Source organism: Ixodes scapularis, unplaced genomic scaffold (genome assembly GCF_016920785.2).
Source record: "Ixodes scapularis isolate PalLabHiFi unplaced genomic scaffold, ASM1692078v2 PGA_scaffold4__175_contigs__length_147842914, whole genome shotgun sequence".
Classification (NCBI taxonomy): Eukaryota; Metazoa; Arthropoda; class Arachnida; order Ixodida; family Ixodidae; genus Ixodes; species Ixodes scapularis.
Genome location: NW_024609879.1, coordinates 137561226 through 137587028, shown reverse-complemented (window position 1 = coordinate 137587028; position 25803 = coordinate 137561226). Strand labels below are relative to the sequence as shown.

General features: G+C 41.2%; 1 protein-coding gene across 1 annotated transcript in view; it reads left to right on the top strand.

Annotated features, from left to right (window-relative positions):
• Window positions 1-25803, top strand: part of LOC121837867 — a 106973-nt gene that overhangs the window by 51661 nt on the left and 29509 nt on the right. Inside the window, exon 9 of the mRNA XM_042293721.1 lies at window positions 2162-2211. Within this exon, the coding sequence (XP_042149655.1) occupies window positions 2162-2211 (50 nt within the window). The remainder of the gene's footprint in view (window positions 1-2161; window positions 2212-25803) is intronic.

Below are 25803 nucleotides of genomic sequence, written 5' to 3'. Positions count from 1 at the left end.
CGCTCAAATCTTTCTGATACTGATAAATAATTATCACTAACGAACATGAATATCAAACGACGCTTTCCTTCCGCTAGGCGACGGTAGATAGGCGCGAAAACTGTATAGGGAGAACGTATTACATGTTTCTTCCATATTTATGTTACGTAAAAAGAACTCATCGAGGAAAGCTATTTTTGGACAACAGCATCATAAGTTGATCACAATGCCTTTGTAAATAGTCTTAGCTTTATTCCGCCTGAGGTTTCCCCTGAGGCGCGTTTAGTGTTGTCATTTATTCTTTGAATGGCACGAACGTTCTTTCCATCGTTGACTTATTTTATTTAGGTATATTTCGACTTGGATGTGAATTACAGCTGCAGCTTCCTTCTGGTGTACGAAAATAGTATTTCCTTTCTTGTTCCATACAAACGTGTCTGACGTTTGTTTAGAGCAGTTCTCAGTGTTTCACAGGGGGATCATAGTTCTCCGTGTTAAATTCTCGTTATTGCACAGCTTTTCATCTCTGGGCCACTTGCTTCTGAGTGCAGATATCTCCTCATCGTTGTTCTGTGAACAACACCAACAATGTAGTTGCTTTGGCTTCCTTTAACCTTGGTTAAAGGAAGCCAAACGAAGGTTTGGCTTTCTTTACGAAGGTATTGAATTTGTGCATTTCGTTCTTCTCGTCTTTTTAAAACCGAGAGCCCTTACTCGTAAAACTGCAGCGTGAGAAGAGAAATGGTACAAAGTGGGCAGTAAACCACGCTCCCAACTGATTACAAGATGTTTGATTGCGGGAAAAGAATGCTTGGAAGCTCATTCAGCGGCAATCACCAAAGAAACGCTCGACATTTTCTGTTTAAGACTATCCTGTGCGACCTGAACATATGTACCATTTTGTAACGTCACACCACAGGAGAGCACGGAAATTTCAATGTAGGTTTCTGCATCATTTTTATTTACGTTTTTTTTAATAGTTATGTGGAATTTCAAGACAATAAATGCATACCGTGAAGAATAAAGTCATGGTTTTTATGAAAAGCAATTTTTTGGGTAGCTCACAAACGATTTTCGCCTTTAAGTCGCGTCTCCGCCTTAAAACAACTAATATTGATCTCACTTCATTAGCCTCCAGACGCAGGTAAAACTAACCGCATGTGTTTATTTCATAAAATGCTGTAGGGTACATCACACTTCAGAAATTCTTACTGTCATACTTCCCATTATATCTACTTCAGAACAGATAACTGGTGCAAGCTTAAGGAAACCATATCTCATAACAATTCCTTCCTATTTTTGCCTGTATTACTGTGTATTTCGTAATGCAGTAATGGTCCCGATAAAATCGTAATCAACATAAATCCTTTAGATTTTAAGAAATTGTGCGAACTTATGTATTTTGAAAGGCTTCAGAATCCCTTTGTAGTCTTCTTTATTGATATTTTTTTATGTCCATTTGAGAACTAAATATTGTATATTCTCTGTCCGCATGAGGTTTTTTTTTTGTTCCGCATTGACCGGTGATATTATGTTCATATGTTAATTTTTATTGTGTCTTGTACTTTTGCCCACCCCCTCATTTAATGTGCTCCCAAAAGACGCCTTTGAGGTAAATAATTTAAATTAAGCGTGCCCTGTGTATTCCGCAATCCTCTAGTCGCCGAGTTTTGACCTACCGGGTACGGGTAAAGGGGCATGTTTGTAATTGGATCAAGAGTTTTTAAACAAAATGTGTTTATTCTTATGATTTCTCAAAAAAGCTCAAATAAGGTGTAATGCAAAAGTGTAGCACGTAATTTTTCTGCTAAACGTATCGGGAAAATGTGTTGTTGTTTATAATTATACACTAATTTCATTTCCCCGCTAAAGTTATCGACGATATGCTTCCTGCTGAGTTGTTAAATCTTCAAACTTCCTACTTCAAAATTTCTTTATATTCCGCCTTTCATTGTGTACACCTCAGTGTTATGAAAACTATCAAACACCTTAAAATTTTTCTATCTCCACATTTTGAGTCAAGTAGTGTTAACAGATCTGCAATTACGTACAAAATAATCATGCGGTTTAAAAATAAACTATATCTTTCATAGTTTTATCTTGACAATCGCGTAAGCAGGATACAGTACACGAGTATAGTGTAGTTGAATAACATATTACTAATGTTTAATTCCTCGTACAGCAAAAAGTTGGTGACTATTGAGAATGGAATCCTGGACCCGGCACTAAATGGTAAGAAACTTTTTTGTTATAAAATATAACCCTCATGTTTCAGGGTTGTCCTCCATATATTCGCTAAATAAAAAATTGGCAAAAATGTGGGTATAGTAAAAACAAAACACATGGAAGCTAAGAGGTAAAAGAAAGGGTCATCGAAAAAAAAAGAGATAAATCTATTGGTGAAATAGAATATGGTAACACGTCATTTCTGCGGCGCGAATCGATATAGCAAAACCCTTCTTTCCGACTAAGTACATTTACTAGGTTTGCGACACCTAGAACTTTACTGCATAAGTAGTAGTATCGATGGCCAAATCAGAATAAATAGCAGTTTGTGTGGGCTAAATTTCAAATGTATGAGGCCTATAAATGTCTACTTTTATGCCTTCTCCCTTACCAAGAGCAGCGGTACCCACAAGCCAAATGATTTCTACTGGAACGTATTTCTATTCTAAACTAATGCTTCCTCTTAGGTTTCTGGTATATCTGTGATAAGTATTCCGATAATCCACCCTACAACATTGCAGAGGTTCAAGACTCGCTCACAATATTTTGGTGACAAATGAGTTATTTCTTGCTTTGCACAGTCTCCCCATATGGTGTACTTTTCAGATGTCTTCGGGCTAGAATATGTTTTTTCTCTTTTTTGTTTCTTAAACAAAACGCTTGGCAAGAGACCTTATTTTTTTACCTGAAGCATTGCATAAATCTTGCCATTAATATTTCACCCCGAACATTTCGTAATATTCAACAATTGTGTAAATGATATATAAATTAAAAATGCATGACTAATAACCAACGCAGCTCAACAACACTTTTAGAAAAAACAAGCATACAAATGCCTTCTTTCAGGGGAGGAGTCACACCCTTTTTTAAATATTCTATTTTCTATCACGTGAGGTTTGGTTCCAACCAGGAAGCAGTGATAACCATGGCCTTCAAGGTGTCCTGCTATCATATATTGTTCAGCAAAGAGTTGACATTTCACGATTTGTTTTACTTCTGAATTCGCTAAAGACGTCCCTACAACGCAACCTCAATAATACAATAATAATTGAGTCATGAGAAAAGGTATAATAGCGGGTAAGCTCATTTCAAATCGTGCGAGAAAAAAAAGGCATGATTAAACAAATATAAGAGAAAATAGATTTGCTGGCAGAAATTGAAAGCAGCGCCCTTGGTGCACGTTTTAATATATTGTTTTGTTACGAAAGAACCAAAGGCGGATTTTGAGATTTCACCGACGGTCATAAGTCACGCAGTGCTTCGCGAGACTCAGATATTTTTCACTCGACAGGAAAATTTGTACATGGTTTTTACAACTACTATAGAAGTGCCAAGTAAACATAAAAAATTGGCATCTGTTTCTTTTTTTTAATAGTTGTGTTATGTAATAATTCAGAACCTAGCCGCTCTGATGATAACTGACCTGCCTTGAATTATGACAACTTTTGTTACTTCAATGCCATGACAAAGTATACAATGTTTTTAAGCTTTACAGAGAGTTTTATTTAAAGCCGTGTATTGCATAGGAATGCGGTTTGTGCAAATGAGTTATACGGCCAGGAGACACAATATAGGATGCAAGTCATCATTGTAACTAGAATAGTTACCTAACATTTTTGATACATTTCTAATTAGTGAAAATATGTATATGGTTTCAATTTTAACCTTTGTGAGTGCCATTGAAACTCTATCAGTAGGGCGTGAGAAGCGCGGAAGTACGCAAAAGTTACCACTTAAGCAAATGGCACAATTCTGGGGATCGAAAACGTGCCCGCGAGGTTTCTCCGCATTTTATCATACGCGTTTTTGCACCCCTAGGGCCCTACACTCGTTAGACACAAAGTTGGAGCCGAATGCTCGTGGAACGAACCGATTGGCAGCAGGCGAAAAAAACGCGAAATCATCGTCGGAATAGTGGAATCGGCGCGCTGCGTTAACGACGGCCCCAACTTTGTGTTTGACGAGTTTAGAGCACCTACCCTAGCAAAAATAACGGTTTGAAATCAGTCCGGAAAGTGAAATCCGGACTAAGATCAAACCAGAGTCACACCGGAGAGGCGAATTCCGATTCGCACATACCGTGATTTTCCTAATCCGGTTCGAACTCCAATTGGAGGAATTCCGGACAGGCAAATTCCGGTTCGCTCTAACCGTGAATTTCCAAATCCAGTTCAAAGTCAAATTGGAGGAATTCCGGAGAGGTGAATTCCGGTTCGCTCATACCGTGATTTTCCTAATCCGGTTCAAAGTCCAATTGGAGGAATTCCGGACAGGCAAATTCCGGTTCGCTCTAACCGTGAATTTCCTAATCCGGTTCAAAGTCCAATTGGAGGAATTCCGGACAGGCAAATTCCGGTTCGCTCTAACCGTGAATTTCCTAATCCGGTTCAAAGTCAAATTGGAGGAATTCCGGACAGACAGATTCCAGTTCGCACAAACCGTGATTTTCCCAATCCGCTTCAAAGTCAAATTGGAGGCATTCCAGACAGTCAAATTCCGGTTCACACAAACCGTGATTTTCCTAATTGGTTCGAACAAACCGTGATTTTTGGAGTCCGGTTCAAAGTACAATTGAAGGAATTCCAGACACAAATATGCGGTTCGAACAAACCATTCCTTGTCAAATTCGGTTAAAAAACAAATTGGACAAAGTCTAGACTGAAAATATCCGCTTTGCACAAACCATACTTTGCCATATCTTGTTCCAAAGAAAATCGGATCAGCCGCCTGATGCCGAAGACTTTCAAGCGTATGGTTGAAATATCAAGTTGCAAACAATCCATCCCGATACCGTACGTACGGGCTGCTGCGTCGATCAAAGCTCAGACCGCAGAAGACAGCCAGCTGATATGCGGCGCCAAAAAGGCGACATCACGGCGATTTTTGTGCAAGTCATCGCCATCTGATTCCTTCTAGCATTTTTATGCACTCTGCAATACTTGTTCATTATTATGCTCAAACTACGTTTTGTTATTTTTTAATTATTTTTAAATAATTGCTTGATAACTGTCAAATAACCTTTTTTATATACTTTTCTCCACATAAAACAAACAAAAACAAGAACTAATTCAATGCCACAGCTAGATGTACACACAATCGGAAAGTGTCATTTCAGTATCTTTGACAGCTTTCCTGCGGTCTCCTTGTTTATGCCTGCATGCTGAACATTATATTATGGTGTACTTACAGGCAATTTCACGGGCTTTTATCACTATAGGTACGCAAAGCAGGGATTTAAACCGTAACCGAAACCGAAAACCATTTAGGAACGAACATTTTCAGTAACCGTAACAGGAAGAAAATTGTTATTTGAAATTAAAAAAAAACAAAAAACGTAACCGTAAGCGTAACCGTAAAGTATTTACCGGTAACTAGTTTTAACCAATAGCAGCCGAAAAAAAAAATTTCTCAGGTATGGTTTGGAGGGCGGATCTTGAAATATTGTGGCAATTTGACAGAGTTACCTTCAGCGAGTGGTGCATCTGGTAATACAATTTCCGTTCAATCTAACGTTAGGATTAAGGATACTTGGTTGGAATCAGTAGTCGTGCTTATAATAAAAAAAGTCTGTTTCTAAATCTATCACACTCCTACATCGCTACATGTGTCAGTACGTGTCGCCTTCAGTGTAATAACTAAGAAGTTAGAATTCTCAGATGTCCATCCAATTCGGTTCTATCAAAACCACCAATGTTCCTGACATGCAGTAGCCAGTATGAAGAAACGAGGTAAATTGACTGTCATGCAGAGCTGGCGGAAAAGAAAACCTGGTATTCATTTAGTCTTTTAGATTTTGAGACAACACAGAAAGAAAAAACAATGTGACCGGTTTGACATTGGCGTTAAGTGTATGTTTCATATTAACCGTGATCCAGAATTTATCTGAACAGAAAACAATCACAAAAATTAAAATTATTTTGTGAAGTGAAAGCTAATATATCCTTTGATGGCCAGTATTTACATGGAAGTTCAGTGACTGGCCGGCATCGGCGCTTTGGTGTTCAAGCTGGCGAGCCCCGTCATGGAAGATCCGTTTAATGACCGGCATCGTTTTATTTTTTTCGCCTTTTTCACTATGAAGTCAAGTCATTGAGATTCTGACAAACTGTGGCAATTCATGGATAGCGAGTGGAAATGTTTGCGTTGATCAATCCTTCCTAAATGACTGCCGACGCTAGGGTATTTTATCCCAGCATGGCAAGGCTGACGTGTTTTAACGCGAAAACGCAAGAAAAAACAGTACGGTGAAGAAAATTAGCTGCAGAGGATTTGAGAATATGACCGCCGACTCCACGAAAAATAAATTTTACAACGCCGAACATTACTTTTTTCAAGAAGCTAGTTTAATTTGATGTACTATACTTAAGGTCCGGTGGTATACGCAGGTGTTTGGCCCTGATAAAAAATAAAAACGGTATAACGGAGCCTAAAAATGAAGAAAAAAAAAAGTGGCATGATTGAGCACGCGCTTTGAGTTACAAAAACAATAATAAACATTACTTTCCAGAGACTAGAAAAATAAGAGATGTGTTTATTGCTTATGACGCTACGAAATTGAGTGCGAAAATATGCTATTTCAGACAGGAATCAACTGCTTTCTGTGGTAGTTACGATTATCTAACAGAAATATTTCGAATGTTTCCATAGCCAAACGATATCTGTCGCTTTGATAACTTATGTTATACGACATACCGTTCCAGAGGAACGCGAATAAAAAAACTTTTTTTTTTTTAACGCAAAAAAGCGAGAAACACCACTGCATTGTGGATGTTCACACTGCCGGGTTTGTGAATGTGACCCCTTGACGCTACGAAAAATAATTGTTACAACGTTGAACGATGCCATTTCTGAAAGCTAGTTTAATTATCCGTGCTGCACTTGAATCTCAGGAATAAAAACTTGTCTAGGCCTAATAAAAAAAGTAAAACTGCGGAGCGCAACCTGTATAAATAAAACCTGGCGGCACGCGGGGGATAGCACTGATCTACGAGAACAAATTAGATACTACTTTCCGGAAGTCAGAATATTAATAGCTGTGCTTAATACGTAGCGCGCTATGAGCTCAGCTATATTACTGCCTTAAAATGACGGTATTTTTGATTCGACAGTGGGTGAAGATGGAAACTTCAGCTGCATTACTGTGGCAGTTTTACCACTTACACATTTTCCCATTTTGCTCGCAATATGCTCATTATTATTACATTTCTTTCTTCTTTGAAAGGACTTGTACTGTTTGCCTACGGTTATGAATTATCCCGGCAAAACAAGAGGGCCACGGTTTGTGCTTTGCAACGATTCAAACTTAGGCTCGCACTTTTTGTTGTCACCTTCTCCGTGATTATTACCCATTAATAACGGTGCCGACGACTGCAAAAACATAGAAAATATTTAAAATAATAAAATCCAATACAGAAAGGTGAGAAAAAAAAATATTTAAAAATACAAAAACTAATACAAGAAGGTGAGAAAAAATATTTTAAATAATAAAAACTAATGCAAAATGGCGAGAAAAAAATATTAGAAATAATGAAAACTAACACAAGTAGGCGAGAAAAAAATATTTAAAGTAATAAAAACTAACACAAAAGATAAAAAAATATTTAAAATAAAAAAAACTAATACAAAAAACAAAAACATAAGGGATGGGTGTTTCCGGGATTCGACCCAACGTCCGCACGCTCTGCAAGATGGCGCGTTAGCACACTAGCCTAAAGTCGCAAGGTTCTCCCAGTGAGTTTTCTGGAAGGATACATGACTGCTGAATTCGATTCGAACCGTTGTACACTTAGTTTCATATTTAATATTTTGCTAAGTGTTCACGACTTATTCATAATATTATGGCAATAATGACGTCTGCAAAGTTTTATATCGCGGGTTGCGTATCCTTTTATTTGAAACGTTTTGAAGATACGAAAACAATCTCATCGAATCAACAGCCTATGTTTCGCACGGTTTGCCGGCCGTATCGGCCGTGTGCGTTTGAATGTCTGCGTTCACGACCGGATAACGGTTAAATTTCCCGATTAGTCGTGATGCGTGGAGTTTGCCTTAGTTTCAAACGTGTCCGAAAAAGACGGAAGCGACTGTGAGAAGTGGAACTTCGTCAAATCGGCTCAACAGCCAAGATCATGGCACGGGAACCGAAGTAAGTTTGTTTCTTTGTTCGTTAGGGCTATCTTATTTCCTGCGTTCAGAAAGCTTGTTATTGTCTGTAGATCGCTTGCTTTTACCAGTATTATTAATTGTGCGCGAATGGTGTTATGCGAGGCTGTTTTTCTTCTTTTTTCCCGGATGCAGAGACTGTACTCGCTCAAGGTTCATCAGTAGCGGCGGAACTCTTTGGGGACGGGGGGTGCGGGGGTGGGGGTCAAAGCGGATGGGGGACGATTGCCTCCCCAAAGGCCTCCCTCTGCCGTATTGTTTACTGGTAAACTAGAATGTCTGGAAGCGCGCGGTGCGGTGCCCCTCCATCGCCGACGCCATTGCATGCGGAGAGCTGGACCCGACAAAAAGCAGCGATTGATTGATCGAGCAAGCCCGTAGCTTCCACCGCCCAGTCGTCTCCAAACGATTTCATTTTCGCGATTCGTAATCAGAAAAGAATTGCCAAAAATTGGTGCCGCAATGAATTCACCCCATGGTTATTAATGCATAGCACACCACTTCCGATCGCAAAAATTTGTGCCCGCGAAATAATTTTTGACGCCGGCACTTATTCCTCGCGAAATGTCGAGCTCTAAATATCATTTGCTGTACACGTGTTTTGCATGATCCAACGTACGTGCAACGAATTTCACAGCTCCAGAAACACTCAGGCTGCTTTAAATGGTGAAGCATTTATTCTTTTCCTACTGCTGTTTTTTAGAGGCTATCAAGTATTAATTACAAGCTTCTAGGGAAATTTACAAGCATGTCCTGAATTAAGGTAGTGTCTCGCCATTTTTTGGTATCTATATTTTTTTTCAGTATAAGTATATAGTGTTAGACATACCTCACCAAATCCCTGTTTTTTCGTTTGGTATTGCCTTTAGCGAATGGTGCAAGTCGTAATTGTTTTTAGTTGTTGCATGATTGTAGTAAGGTGGTGAGCTGGTACTAATGGAACATCTTGAAAAATAGTTCGCAAAAAATCAAGGAGACAGGGAAAGTAACACATAGACCTCATTCAAGCGCAAACTGAACTCGCATAAATCAGAGAAGGGAGAAATATAAATGCGGAAGGGCTCGAGCACAGGCCCAAGTGGAACGCGCTGATTTACCTGTTAGCAAAAGCCGACTAAAAAAAACAAAAACGAAAACGTAATTTTTTATGTTAGTGAAGGTAACAGATAGATGGCTAGTACATATTGAGAGCTCAATCTCTCTCTAAAATCTACGATGGATTGTCACATACCTATGCACTGTTTACACTACTCGTGTATGTCATCCTTAGGAAAAACGTCAATAATTAGCAGATACTATAAAAACATAGAAGATAATTATTTTAGGCCTTTCTTATTCGTAGTATGGGGCAACCAATGGTGTCCGTACATCCGTCGGTTACGTGAGCTGCCGAGGAAATTGTTTTTACAGTATTATGCATATGGGTGAATTAGCACGGCCCACTTGGACCTGTTCGAATTTTTGTTAAAGCTCCTAACGCATCCTTTTTTTTTTTATCTAATGTATGTGTGTTGGGAGTCTGCACTCGTATGTAGTGTATGTATTCCTAGCCTTTATTCCTTGTTTTTTGGGTACTATTTTTCAAGATGTTCAATCAGAATGAACTCACCACTTTACTACATGGAAAGGCTGTTGCTAGTTCTAGAGTGTCTGTAAAACAATCTACCTGACATCTTTGCCTCACGTCCCGGTTCCTGAAGCTCGCATTCTCCGAGTAAAGCCTTTCTGATTTCTCTTATCTTCTTAGTTTCTTTTGTGTAATATCAATCGAGTTGCGAATGTACACCAGTCTGTGTCCTACGTGCTTCTGTATTTTCGTCCTTGTCTTTTCGTGCATTTTTTCAAGTTGGTCCGTGATATTTTTTATCATTAAATAATATCTGTGTTTTCATCTCTTGTACTTACTGCAGCCTTTCTCAATTAGATGTTGGCATTCACTTTCGCCATCCTGATGTGAGTGACCTGAGACGACACAAAATGACAGTCTCCCCTGCTGAAGTCCTGGCTTCATGAAAGACTGCCAAGGCTGTTCATGGTAAGGTTAGCAATATAATAGCAACTTATTGCTGCTAGGATTGTTTTTGACACAGACTGCATTTATGGGCTGGCCTTTAGCAATTCTGTTGCCACTCACGTGGAATGAAAGCCTTTAGGGAAACTGCGCATTTCATTCGTAAGCGGAATGCTGAGTTTACAACAGAAGTGCATTGCGTTGCCTTGCGTTGGGGGTCGGTGGCCGACTGGGCAAGCGCACACCATTTGGAGCACGTGGAACGAAAGCTTGCGCTGCAGAACCCTGGGATCCTGGGTTCAGTCCGAACCCCTGTCCATTTCGATCTAGAAAGCATCGTACTGGCATGCGTATCACTACTGCGTGGTGCAGGTTGTTGATTCCAGGCTAGCAGTCATACTGCACTGGCTAAATTGCTCACCTACAGCGACCAACTCATCGCAACTTGAAATGGCTCACCAACTACACGCTGTAAAAATATCCACAGAACCCCAACAGAGGTGCGTCACTAATTGCATCCAGTATTGCTGTGTTGTATCTGTGTTTTGTATTTGTTTATTTAGTGTTCCCAATAATGGCTGAAGCCTTCCCATTGGTGCGCTTGTTAGTAGCAACACACAAACACAAACAAACGGCGAGAGTGGCGAACACCACCACTTTTACCGCTCGCCGTTGCGCCCATTGGTTTTCGGAGAAGTTTGCAGTGTTAGTCCTTGTGGTATTTGGTCATATATCGCACATGGACACAACCAGGGCACTGTACAGTCGGCACGGAATGAAACGCGAACAAGGAGCGCATGGTTTTCGACCCACGCTGAGTCACCTAGAGACGCAACACCGAAGGTTTGGATGCACTGAGCAAGAGTCTAACACGTCGAAGGAGGAGCCATCTTCTTGCAGCTCCCATCTGGTTCAGGTGGTGCAGCATCTAGCGAAAACCATGCACCCACTGTTCGCGTTTCATTCCGTGCCGACTGTACCTACAACTCGACACTTGCAAGACTTGCGTGAATACAGCCTGTAGGTGCTCGCACTTTCAGAGTCATTTTAATGTTGCAGAAATGATAGAATGGATGCTTGGGCGAGTTGATGAACCATATTCTATGGTGACAGTGCAGAAAAACATTCACACGCCAGATACTCAGGAAGACATGCACACGCGCTGAACTTACAACTCTCGTGTATTCGACTACTTCGTTCTTCTCTTCAACGTCTAGATAGACTTTTCAGAGTGTGATAAGGAGAATAGCACAAAATACAAGGAAAGAAGCAAAGAACAGAAAAAAAAGAAACGGAGGAAATACAAAAATAGGAAGATCTTACAAGTCATCCCTCTCCCTCACTACTATCCTGAAGATAGAAATTGGAGCTTTTTGGTCGACAACACAATAGAAGGACTACTTACACACTTGTTCTTCAGATGCTCTATTCTTTGCGCTTCCATTGTTTCTCTTGGCAATGGGTCTCGACTCTTAACTATTACGGAGCAATTTTCAAAATGTGCTACACAACCACACTCCGGACAGTGGGTTCCCAAATGTCCAACGGCGACTCGGTGGGTGTTATAAAAATGCTCCTTTAAACGATCATTTTAAACTCCTGCCAGTCTGGTCTACATAAGTAGTCTGGTGAGACGTATGTAGGCCAGACTGGCAGGTGTTTGAGTGATCGTTTAAGGGAACATTTTTATAATAACCACCGAGTCATCGCTGAGCATTTGGGAGTCTGCTGTCAAGATTGTGGTTGCATAGCACATTTTGAAAATTGTTCCATAATAGATATGATTTGAGACCAATTGACAAGAGAAATAATGAAAGCGCAAAGAATAGAGCTTCCGAAGGACAAGTGCATACCTGCCAACTCTCCCGGATTACCCGGGAGACTCCCGGAGTTTGACAATTTCGTGTGGTTGTACGATTGACAGGAAAATTTCCCGGAAAATATCCACCGTAGTTTTTTTTTTTTTTTTATGACGTTTTATTGCTATAATCATGACGCGTGTGTCATTGCGAGGTTTAGGTTACTCCGGCGGGTTATCACGTGACAACTCAGAGCAGTAGCGTAAAACGAGGGTAGATATTAGGGAGTTTTCGTAGATCGTTTTCGCCGTCCCGCAAGGCCCTCCGCAACCCGCTACGATAACGGGAACTCCACAGTCAAGGCTATCGGCGTGCAGGCGCAGTTGAAACGTTAGCGGAGGGGGCAACGCGGTCTGCGAAAACTCTCTATTCAAACGCCAAGGTACGAAACCTCTACTCCTGAAGTTAGAGCGCATTTTGGAACACTGCTTATATGACCATGGGTGCGCTAGGCTTCAGTTGGCTTTGTCAGGTCGTCGAGTGAGGTGCGGAACGCCGAACTACTCTTCGTGTTTCCCCGAGTTTAGTTGGAACCACTGATCTGTTGGAACGATCGATGACACTTTCAAAAGCCAAGAAGAAGTACTTACAAGTATTTCTGAGATCATACGCGACTGATTTTCCGTGCTTTGTCGCTTCGCGAAAAGCTGACAAGTATGGATTCTGTACCATGTGCGCCTGTGATGTGTGAGCGTTTCGCATGGCGGCAAGCTTGACATCAAGATACACATCGCTTCACGAAAGCATCAGAACTATGCTCGTGCCGTAGAAGGGAAGGGCACCACTGGCAGTTTACTCCAAAACAACTGCGAAGACAGTGTGATTAGCGCAGAGTGCTTCTTTACGGGGTTTCTTGTCAAACTAAAAAAAAAAAATAATAATGATGTTCCCCCCTCCCCCCCCCCCCCCCCTCCCCGTTCTCCCGGATTTGATTTCTCCGAACTTGGCAGGTATGCAAGTGTGTAAGTAGTCCTTCTATAGCGTTGTCGACCAAAGAGCTTCAATTTCTATCTAAACAATAGCGGTAGAGAGAATGATGATGTGTAAGGGTTTTCTTTCTTCTTTTGTCTTTTCTTTCGCTTTTTTCTTTGTATTTTGTGCTATTTCTTCTGCTTATCACGTTCTGGAAAGTCTATCCAGACGTTGAAGAGAAGAATGAAGTAGTCGAATACACAAGAGCTATAAGTTTAGCGCGTGTGCTTGTCTTTCTGAGTATCTGTTGTGTGATTGTTTCCCTGCACTGTCACCGTAGAATATACAAAAATGAATAATGCCATTGGCATATTTGTCATGCCAAAGCCTGTCACACTTGTTTCGAACTTTTATCTCCACGAGATCACAATACCATCGTTTCTGTTGTAGTGACACTGCAGACTCTATACTTGTTTTGCTTCAGTCTTTGTAAGGGGGACGCTGTAGTCCGATTCTACACATCTAGGGTGTACTAGACAGCATTATATTTGCAGAGCTAGTCTTCGGTTTTTGTAGTTCCATCGAAATATATTTCAGCTTTTAAGTTATTTGTTATTTGGCGTGTACATTTACAAGCTTATCTAGATTGAAGGCAGCAAATATTTTGCCAGCACTCATGGTACGCGTTTGAAGTATATTGCGTTAACATAATTGACCTAACCTCTGATTTTTATTTGTCAGTGCCTCTAGCGAATTGTGCATGCTAGAATTGCTTTTGTTTGTTTCACATTATCCACGGCACATTTTTCATCTTTCTACTCAGTGCAGCCCTCGCCGAACAGAAGCTAGCATCGACCAAGCCGAGGTTCAGTCCATGGCAGTGTGCAAAAGTTGTTGATGGGTAAGCTGCCTTATATATACAGCTGTGTAAGAGCAGCTTGTCTTGGGTGACAATTTGAAATGCATTTTTGTGTTCTAGAAGGTGAAATTTGCATGGGCATACTTGCAATGTGAAACCTTACCAAGCCTGTTCTGAACTTTCATCCTTTTGAGATTTCAATAAAGCCGTTTGTGCTGCACACACACTGGCTACTTTGGCCAGACAGAGACTTGATCCATATGAAGGTAAACAGGCGAGTATCAACGGCTCAGTTTCGTGTGTGGTGACGTTCTCTCCTTATCCGACGACTTACCACTTTTGGTTCGCAAGGCATTTGAAAAGGAGAGCAAGTCAGCTGCTGGATGATGCTCCCAGTACTGAGCAGTCGACAATTGCTTGTTCACCTTTGTATAGATCACGACTGTACTTCAAGCTCGGCAAGTGTGTCACTTATCTGATTCAGCCTAGCAGTGGTGTGCTGAGCGGTATGTGTAAAGCTAGTTGATTTGTGTATAGACAGTGGCTGTGCGGTATAAAACAGACCCAATTGGGAACTTTCATGCAATCGTTTGTACTCCCATTGATGTTATGATTATGATTACAAAACGTTTTATGGTGCAAACAAAAAAAAAACGCGATGTAATCGTTTTTTGAGACTGCGTGTGCGATCTCCAAGCTTGTGTTTGTACGTTCTGTGCGGTGAAATGCCCTGTATAAGCAAAATTAGAGAATCCTTGAGCTATATGCTGCAAGGAGTGAAAACAGCAGTCCGCCCGCATTCTCCCCTCTTCTGTATACTGTGCAAATGCAGACGGACGCGCACTTTGGATGCTTTGCACTTAAAGGCCCCACATAAAGCACACTGCTTAATACGCATCAATTATTGTGAAGGGTTTGCGGATGTGGCTTTTAAATGTCATGCACATAGGAAGCACAATGGTGATGTAAAGTATGCCGAAATCGTAATGGTGCACTTTAAGGTTTTACAGGGTATGTTCTGCAAAATGCGGAACAAATTGTTTGGGTCAAAACTTTACATCGCCCAAAAAAGGTCTTGTGTTGCCCTAGGCCAGGGGCCTATTTAGAAAAATTATTACAAAACAATGTAGCTAATAATGTGTATATCTGCTGATTATTGTTTGTTTTCTTCCAATTGCAGCATACACGGAGGGTACCTCCAAGGAGAAGGGGTGGGATTATGTAGAGAAGCTAGTGCTTCTCCCTATGGGTACAAAGCTGTCCGAAATAAAGTCGGAATGGAAAAAGCACCACCAAGTTCCGCCTGGCCCTGAGCAGCCACAATACTGAACACAGAATTCAGAAAAATAATAATATGAAAGACCTAGGCAGGCAGCCACATGTTTTGAGTTCGCAATGACATTTGATTATGATCACAAATATTCCTGCATTGCTCAAAGTCACATAGTTTACACACCATAGTGGTTATGGTTAGCGCAGCAGGAATATTTTTTTATCAGGCTTAAACATCATTTTTAATTGAACAAATGTGGCTTACTGTGTAAGTCCTTTGTGTTTTTACTCTTTTTATTTGTGTGTTCGTTATTTCATTTTTTTCTTATGATTTAGTCCGGGTTTCTGTTACTTATGTGTTCATTATTTATTAATTTTTTTCTTTTATTAAGTTTTAGTTAAAAATATGATGCCCTTGTCATTTTCCAGTCCGGGAAACGGCGGTGACCTCGTCGTGTTCAAGGAGCAGTAATGAACTTTTCATCTTGTATTGGTTCCGGCGAACAATGGTGTCTGTGCGTGTGTGTGTGTGCGACGTGTCGGTCACAAGGGATGATTTCGGGACTGAACGGACAAACAAGGCCAGCGAGGAGCGACGGGGGACTTTGAACATCGCACGGTGCAAGGAAGGACTTCAACGACGAGGCTAGCAAGCAAGCCCATGTCAAAACTGCTGTGCTCGATCGGAGTGTTCAATCAGAACTTTACCCTGTGAGTAAGGATCAACGACTTTGGAACTTTCGTATAGTTTACAGCTTAATTGTCGCCTTCCTTTTGTTTTATTTTAATAGGAGTCTGTGTGCTATTACATATTTAGTTTATTTTAATGGTTGTTCGTGTGATATTACTATTATTTTTTCTTGAACGGCGGAAGTCCTTGTTTGGAATTTTGGCGCTTTTATGTATAAAACTTTTTTTGCAAACCATATCTGTCTGCTCCCTCGACAACCAATCTCGCCAAAGGGCTGTGACTTTCAGACGTCGAATGATATGTTACAATGTTTGCTAACTAGCGATCGCCTGCATTTGATTTTTGTAGCATACATATTTGTCGGAATTACAAATTTCGAGCCAGGCCACTAAAGATTGGTCAGTGGCCTATTCTGCCGATGTATCTACGTAAACACACGTTTGGCAGTGTGGGATAGAAGTACAATGTATATTTGTGGATATTCATAGAAACGCATAATATGATCCCATGTCTGAACCTGGAAGTATGGTACCTGCCCCATGGCAATAATTTTAATGTGATGCTAGAAGGAGCATCACATGAAAATTGCTTTATATGAGGTGGGTACCCTATTTGCCAGGCCCAAACACGGGATCATATAAAGCAGTCTATATATGGTATATAAGGAATTGGGCATATATGGCTGTATCTATCCATATATGGCCTGATTATGCATATGTGGTCATATTTGCCCCATTCCTTATATATCCATATCGGTATTTTCATTATAAGTCTAGATATGACATTTTTGTAAGGGATGGCTTGTAGCATCAGCTGCAGTACATCGGAAGGTGAAACAGTAGGTGTGTCACTCTATTAAACTACTTCTATTATATTCAGGTGTTGCCTGATACGGTTTAATATACGGTTAGACCCACTCCGGTGAAGCTCTACGGATTGGCCAGATACGGTTCAGCTTCCGCTTCGACCAATTACGGTTGGGTTTCCGGACTGGGTATTTCCGGTTCATTTCCGGTTTCTAGAAATCCGGTTTGCTTAGGGGCCCATATGACGGATTAAAATTCCGGATTCATTCCGGTTTATTTTTAAACCGTTTTTTTTGGTAGGGTAGACTTCCTTCTGTAGCGTACAAATGGTCACTTTAGCGCACTATCGCATTTGTCACCGGATTAAAGTATTTCTAAAGTTCACTGGTCAAGTGATTGCCAATGACCCTCAGCAAGTTTCTTATAAAACTTACGTTTATTCTCACTAAATAAAAAGTTTGATTACAAATCTTAGTTAATTATTTGTCTTATTGTGACGATTACCCTAATATTTTATGTACCCCTGGTCATATAAATTACCTCCACGAACCGCATTTGTGTAGCTTTCATGGCTGTTTAGCAACACATTTATAAATCCTAAAATCAAATTAAAGCTTACAGATATACCAACCCAAGAAGTACACTATATGTATATAAGCTAAAGTTCACTCAGTGAAAAAATTTGATTGCGAGAGAAAACTTTAAAAGTACAAATTTTAACATATTATTTTTGATTAATTTTCTTCGTACGAAGACCCTTCGTACATTATATAATATGCAATAAGGATCAAGTTTTATTTAATGCTTTGTTATCTCAAAGCGGTACGTTGGAAGAGACGATATATTTTAAGCTTTACTCCAAGGTGCAAAGCTGGGTAGTTTCATCTTTTTTCCTGTTTTATACTTACATATTTCTTGTGACAGGATTAGTCGGCTTCCATTAACACACAATTGAATGAAGTAAAGCTGATACGTACGTGACATATCATATGTAATATATAAGGGTCTTCTTACACATGCTTAATTCGTTAATACGAAAACTTTGGCAATTCGGTGTCTAAAACAAACTTTCAAAAATTGCCTTATGAAAATCAGAATCTTGTTCCCTCCAAACGTCCCAGGCTGTGTACGTGAGCCATTAGGGCAAAATACATTATTTGTAACATGCCCACTGCCCAAGCGCGAAATTTCGCCATTTTCCAACAGCCGCTTCTTTGTGCACGCAAAGCCCACTTAGAAGGTAGTCAATGGAATTGACGAAGGTTAGTTAGAAAACATGTCTTGTCATAGAATGTAGGGGTAACTCGACTTTTTGTTTCACCCTCGAGACACTTGTGCTTCGAGAGTAATCTTTAAAAATAAGTGCAGCCTCCCGGCTTTGCATTGAGTCTATTTGATTCATTAAGTAAATTTGTGAAGCGTGTCATTTGATGCAAGAATAGTTTATTGCAACCAAACATGTAAGATATGAGCTGTAAGCAGCTTAGGAGGTGCAAGATGTAAATTTTGTCGTATGAAGCTTAATGTCGTTGGCCCTCAGGGTAAAATAAATAAACAAACAAATAAATAAATAAATAAGCGACTTTCCTTACTAGTCGCATGATAAACATGATCCTTTGAGTTTAGATCTTCGCTCAAAATAACCCCTCAATATTTGGAAGATAATTCTTGGTCGATTGATTTGATTACTTGTTGGGTATCTAAAGGTTACTTGGACTAGTTTTGATGAGAAGGACAGGTCTCTTTATTTGGATATATTAATGTTTACTTATGAATTACACAATCGACTGCAAAGAATCTGAGTGAAGAGGAAATTTCAGTAGGTATGACATTATTGTAAATGAGGAGAAATAGTGGGCCCAATGCTGATACCTGTGGAACTTCCTATTCGTAGCGGCAGATGAAGTAGTTGGTACAAAGTTCCTTTTGACAATACGCGCCTCAAGTCAGGGGCAGAGTGTAAGACACAACACAAGTGGAAACTTTCAAGTGACTTTTTACTGATGCAACACAAACTATTTTTACACCCAATCGGGCTTTTCAAGCATGATATGAAATTATTTATCTGGTAAATAAACTGTAGGGGCAATGATGCCTCTGTCATCCCCTTACATTTTGAAATTGAAGGACTCATACGAATATTTTCGAGATCTTATATATTAACTTCCCCAGAATTTTCGTTTCTTTTAAAGTTCAGGAGCGCAAGGACATCTATCACAATAAATAGCCAGGTTGCCCGAAAAAGAAGTTCTTACCGACAGCACGTGCTTTCCCTGTCATTGACGCACCTGCCGTTTGACCTACGTACGCTTTACCACAGGTCAGTAATTTCATACACGGCTGAGGAGGCACGATCTACGAACTGCTTAGGGTGTTTCTTCTTTCACATATCGCCTTCATTTTCTTTGTTGTTAAGTTTTCGGCAACGAGTAGACAGCTTTTCTCGGGCCGAAAACGCTGTCAGCACATCAAAATGCGACGCCCCCTTTTGGGTTTTGTTAAACCTTGTGTATAATGCCACGTGCATGATCGAGAAGATATGCTTCTCTGTTTATGTAGACCATTCGCGTACGCTTTTTCCCCGAGCGTAAACGATAAGCAGGCCAGTGTGACCTTGTCTAGTCAGTCTCGCCTTAGCGCTTTCCCGACCATTCTTGACCTATTATAAGAAGAGATGACGAGCACAGGAGATGAAAAGCCGAGCGCCGTATTGCCGACTGATTCGCTAATTATTTCTCACTCTCGCGATTGGGCAGGAGATCGAACTATAGGGGGCGCTCTGACCCGTTTGCTTTCCCCACCCTCGGTGTTTACTCAACACAAGGCCTGTGCACATGCCGACAGGCCTTATGGGCATGTCCATGTCATCTTCTAGAATAGAGCGCGGGGAACAGTTTAATGTAAAAAATACTAACAATCGACAAAGCGACGTTAAGTGCCGGATCTATCCTCAGAGAATGCTAGCTTGACCCACTCCGGCTTTTGTGCTGAGCTGGGACCGTGCATGCTGCATTGTTCATGCAGGCCGTAGTGGAAACAAAAGAGCCCCTCTTCCCCCTTACCGGAGAACACGAACTGCAGCCGAACGCTGACGTCGCGTTCGGTTATGTCGGCCGAGCGCCGAGTCATTGTATTTGTTGTCCCCATCCGTGTAGTTCTAAAGTTAACCCCTTGGGGCGTCACGGTCTGTCCTCCTCCCCAATAGCCAGCTGTTCCGCCGACGCACCGTCGCGTCCTGCTGCTTTCTCGACGTGTTCTTTTTTCACTTCTGGCACAAGTACGCCGCCAGTAAATCTTTAGTTCATTCCGTGTTCGCGTGCCTCGTCGTCTGTCATTTGTGACATTATATGAAATGACAAAGGGTCTCACATTTACTCTGGAAATATGTGCTTCTTCATCATTATTTTTCTTCGTCTTAAAAATAAGTGTTTCGGTCATTTCCTGAAGAAAACGGTCAGGGTAGCCCACGATCTTAGGCGTCCGCCTCGTTGAAAACAACTCATGGTGTGCTGTCACGATATTGCAATGAATGCCTCCATGAAAGAGGAAGCAACCGCGCTTTTTATCAACTTATAGTGGTCTTAATTGACGGGGAACCCTCTTCTTTGGGCGTGGTCGATACTCTCAGCGCACGTGCCCTTCCTGAAAATCTACACTTAAACCTAAAAATTGCAGTTTTAATTGACGTCAATCTTTCGTGAGTAAAAGTAAGTCCTGCGGATTCAACGAGAAAATCCCAAGCACTCTATGAATAACATTGACATCCAACACAGTGGGCTGCGATACTAGCACTAGAAAACTATCCACGTACCTTCGTATCTTAGCATCTACCTGTTTCTAGATCGTTAAAAACACCTCGGCCAAATTCCGCAAAAAAAAAAAACGCAAATAACAGGGACGACACGTAACCCGATGCAGATCCCGTGCTTTTGTATAAATAGGTCGACTTAAAGATACACTAATACGCAATCTTGGTAGCATAGTAGCAGTTCAAGAATCGACTCCACATTAAGCGCGCTAGTGTTCCTAAACTTGATTTTTTTAGGTATTTGTTCCTCATTTGGAATTGTAAAGCGGCCATTGAGCAACTGTCAGTAGAAGTTCTTTAGTCTGGAGGAAATTCTCGAACGACGCAGACATCCTGCGTTATTTTATACGGAACCTGTGGGTTAGAGATTGCAAACAATTTAACAACGAGATCACGTTTAGGAACTCGAACGGACTTAGTTTGGAGTCGCTTATTGTACTGCTTACATGCTACCCATATTCCGCCTTGCTGTCTTGAAATCGACCTTTATCTAAAAACGCACGGGATTTGAATCATGTCACGTGTTGCCTCTGTATTAACTAATATTAACCCCAGGGGAAGACAGGTGAACAAGTTCTGAATGATGTTGTCAATGCCGTCACGGTTTATTTTAATATTTGCCAAAACATAATGGGTATGGGCAAAGCTACAATAAGAAGAAGAAGATAAGGGCAGGAGGAGAAAAACAGAGAGGTTAACCAATGCGGCCTGCCTCGGTTGGCTGCTATAAGTTGGGAAGGGGATGAGGAGATAAAAAAGAGAGGATATAAAAAGCAGAGGAGATAAAGGTAACCTTCTAGCACTCACGTTAACACTGTGAGGGCATAATCTATAATCAAGGAAGTGCCGCAGTTTCCGATATGTCACTAAAACTAAGATACTGAAAGTACGTGCTGGATGCCACCGATGATAACCCAAAACACTCGAGCTTTTGTACGCGCCAGCGCGAAGTTTAGTTGCGCACATGTACACTTGCAGGAATTGTAAAACGGATAGTCCTCTCTACGACAGGAAATAATGTACAATAGATAACTTTTAACGAACAAAACTCGAGGCGAGTTTCTAATAAAAATTGCAGAAGGGCGTTTGCGGCTTTCTCCTTTTTAAGTGGAGAGTCGCAGGCCCCTAGTATTTTGGACGTAGTAAATGGCCGGTCGTCTAGATTTGAGAGAATGCTCTTTAGGTGTTCTCTTTCTGCATCGTAAAGTGCGCAGTCACATAATAAATGAGATATTGTTTCCACACAATCACATCCCGGACAGTTCTGATTGTGTGCTTTTCCGGTCCGGTGCAGAAATTCCTGTGTGTAAGAAACGTCCAGAAGTAAGCGGTATATAGTCAAAATTCTTTTGCCATTCTAGCGTTGACAGTTCAAAGCAAGCATTTATATTATAAATGCTTGCTTAGAATACTCCTGGATAAATGCTTGGAATACTCCTGGATTTCATTTGACTGTAAGCATTCACTTGACATAGGCAGGTTAAAGTGGATACAAACTGCATTATGGTTACTAATTTCCTCAAAACAGGAGGCTGTTAAACTATTTGGATAAGGTCGTAAAGAACAGGTCAGAAATGTCATTTTCATGAGTGGGTGTAAGGACCACTTGGATAAGACAGAAGCTAGCAGGAGTACGGAAATACGGTTGATTGTAGAATGTTATAACATTCCTCAAATTGACAGTGTATCAGTCGATTCCGGGGAAATTAAAATCGCCTCCAAAAAAAATTGACGAACTTGGGTAACGGGAGTTGACACGTCCAGTAGAATATACAGCTCTTCAACAAAACGAGATAACTTATCAGAGGCTTGGTTCAGACATCGAGGAGAATGAAAAAATCAATCACCTTAACACACACCCAGAGTATTTCGATGTTATCATGGGTCTTAATTCGAACTGCTAAGCATATTCTTGACAGCAACGAAAACACCACACCCTCGAGACTGTATTCTGTCCTCTCTATGAATCGGGAAGTTATTGTCAAGTACTGTACTTGGTTTCACCTTAGGTCTAGACGCAGCGGACGCTACGAGCTTTGGGACCAATCAGACAGCGTCCAAAGTGCACCATAATGGTGTTCTTTATGTTTCTGTATGTTTTATTATCACCAAAGAAAGCATTGTAAGGAAAGACGTAGGACTTGAGCTTCTGACTCTAATTGGTTGGTCTCATTAACTTGTAGCGACAGCTGCGTGTGGACTGAAGTTGTAACGATGTACTATAGTTAATCAATATATCATCGAAAAGCAATGTTTCCGTTCTTTTTACGACATGAAGAGTGCAAGTTGAAAACATATCAGCGAGCGTTTTCTATTTTGATATTACACTTCGAAGGTTGTCAGCATGAAATGTCAAATCACGCGAGGTGGTCATTTGCTTTTATGTCAATTTGAATTTTTATTTGGCATGCTTCTTTGCAATTTATCTAGAGCTCTAGTTTCACAATCAACTAAAAACAATTTGTCATCCAAAAATAATTGATCAGAAGCTAAGCGCACGCGTGTTTGGGAATTACCATGAGTTTTTTGCGCAGTCCAAAAGCTTCATACGTTCATCCCGTATTACAATGTAGTAGTCTTTTTTTTTAATTCAAAATATGGGGGAAACAAAGTTCTTATTCTTAGCTTCGTTTTCTAGACTGCCTGCTTTTCTCTGAAGTTCAGTACCTTTACTATAATAGGGCGGCAGAAATTTATATTCATTTTGCCTTCACGGAGGGCTCCTTCAATTTCGCCGGACCTTAAAGCCAAGTTGTTTCTAACAAAAGAAGTAATTATTTCTTCCGTTCTGGCCCACATTTTCTTGGCTTCTTTCGGAATGCTTTTGAAGATACAACTATTCCTGCGCTTCAGATTATCTAAAGCGTCGACGTCATAGTCAAAGCTCGAGTCGTCTCGGTGTTGCATGATATTTAGTCTACTATTCCTTCAAGCAAGCGTAAGTCTTATGAGACAGCTCTAATTTCCCTTTTTAGCGCCCGACAGTTCTTCAAATTTTTTTAAAATGATTCGTAACCCTCTGGCTTAATTGGTTGACCCCCGCATTGATTGCGCCTGCTCAGTGTGGTTGAGGAACCTTAGGTCTGCGTTTCGCGCTTCGGACTCATGCCATGAGCGCTGCCGTCTTTTTAGACTGCTACCGGAGCCGCTCTCGACGAAAGAAATTCAAGATGTTATTCCTTCAACCAACCGCTATTAGCTCCGCAAATCAAGACATTACAAAGAAAAACTGGGAGTGTGGGCAATTCCTGACCCATACAGAAGGAGAGCAAGCGAGCTGGAACTGCGAGTAGCGATGGACTATTACACCAAAGATGAGCTTAATTGTAAACAGCACAGTCGGAACAAAAACAACGTCGTTTGCGTCATGGCGGACGGAACGATAGAGCATATTGCGAGACGTGTGATGACGCGGTCAATTTGCAAGGCTTATCGGATGTATAAGACCGCCCACCCAGACACAGCCATCGGCCTTACGAAATTCTATTCTTTGAAGCTAAAATGGGTTCTGCACATTCCCTCGAATGAAGTTTGTCTGTGCATTTTGTGCGCTAGCCCGAAGCTCGCCATGTGCGCCCTGGAAAAAATTGCAGGCGTCATAAGGAACGCCAAAGACCTCCATGGCATTTCTCTGTGCAGTCCACCTTCTGCCATGTCTTTACTTAAAAAGTGCAGCGCCTGCCCCTCGGTTGGGTGTTCTGAGGCGCCTAACGTTGAAATTCCAAATGAGGAAGTGCTTTACACAGTCTGTGAAAAAGTCGATCTAATAAAAAAGGAAGTGAACCCGAATACATTTCTGGAACACCTTCAAGAGTATGTCAGGAATCGGACATCGTACGATTATATCAGCCGCTTCCAGAGGAAGGCGATAAGCGATGAAAAGAATTGACTGCGGAAATCTAGCATTGTTCTCCACTTCAATTTCGCGGCGAACTGTGCGACTGTCCTTCCTGAGCGAATCAAGTCGTACGACTGGAGCACAAGTCAAGTCTCCATATTCACCTGCATGGTCGCGACGAGAACAGGAACCTGCAGCTGTGCCGTCACACGCTACGACATTTGCCACGACACCACCAACGCATGCTATGCTGTTAGCAAGGTACACGAGTGGCTTGAGGACAAGGTTCCACTGTATTGTCGTGTGACCTACGTCAGTAATTGTGCAGCAAGCCCCTCTAAGAATAAATACCAACAATACAAACTGCAGAGCAGCAAGTTCAGGTCAACGAAGTGAATGTTTTCCGCAACTGGACATGGCAAGAGTACCTACGATCTAATCGGTGTCCTTGTCAAGAACCAGGCAATTTTGTAACACCTCCGCGGGCCCACCACGTCGGTCATCAAGTTGGCGTCAGAGATAGTTGCCGCACTGAACGCTAAACTGCCGAACGTAAAGGTTATCCGCCTTCCGGTAACTGGGGTGAAGGCGCTCAAGGACATGAAAGCAAAGGAGTGGGATTCTGTTTTTGCTGCGCTTGCAATTCAGTCTCCTCACTTGTGGCAGTGTACGCGTCCCGGCACGTCGCAACCACAGTTCCTTGTAGCAAGTACAGTAGACGCACAAAACATATTTTTGAATGTAAAGTCTTATATGTCTGCGAAAAGCTGACTGAGGTCGCGAGGTTGCGGTGCCACTGAGAAGAAACAAACATTGGTCGCTACAGGAAAGACAGGAAAAAAAATGTTCCACCACGGAGTGCCAGGAGAGCGCCCTGACCGATTCAAGTCAGAGTCCGGCAGAAAGAATGCACGCGACAAGCGCTGAAAGTCCGCACAGCATCTTGATTCACTAAATTCTGTTCAATTTCATCACTTTAAACGTGATTTTATCACTATTTACACCTTATCATCAGTAGCCTAGCCTCCCTACGAAGGATAGGCTCCGAAATTCACTAATTTGATAAATCGAGAAATCTGTATTTAAACTGTTGACTTGTGCTTCAAACGCGTCTGTAAAGTTTCGTATGAATTCTTACTTTTCACGAACTCCTGTCACAGTGCTTTCTGTTTGCAGACTTCCTACAGTTTTCGGACCATTTCTTGCCCTTGTTTGAAGTCGCCAACGTCCTATCTTTTTCCACTCTCATTATGGCAATTCTGTAGATTTATCTCTTTGTAGATTCAAACACACAAATATATTGCGAAAAGGTTTCGAAGGGCCTGATAGAACTGGTTAGGAGCCTTGACCTGTTAAAAAAAAAAAGAAGAAAATAGGATG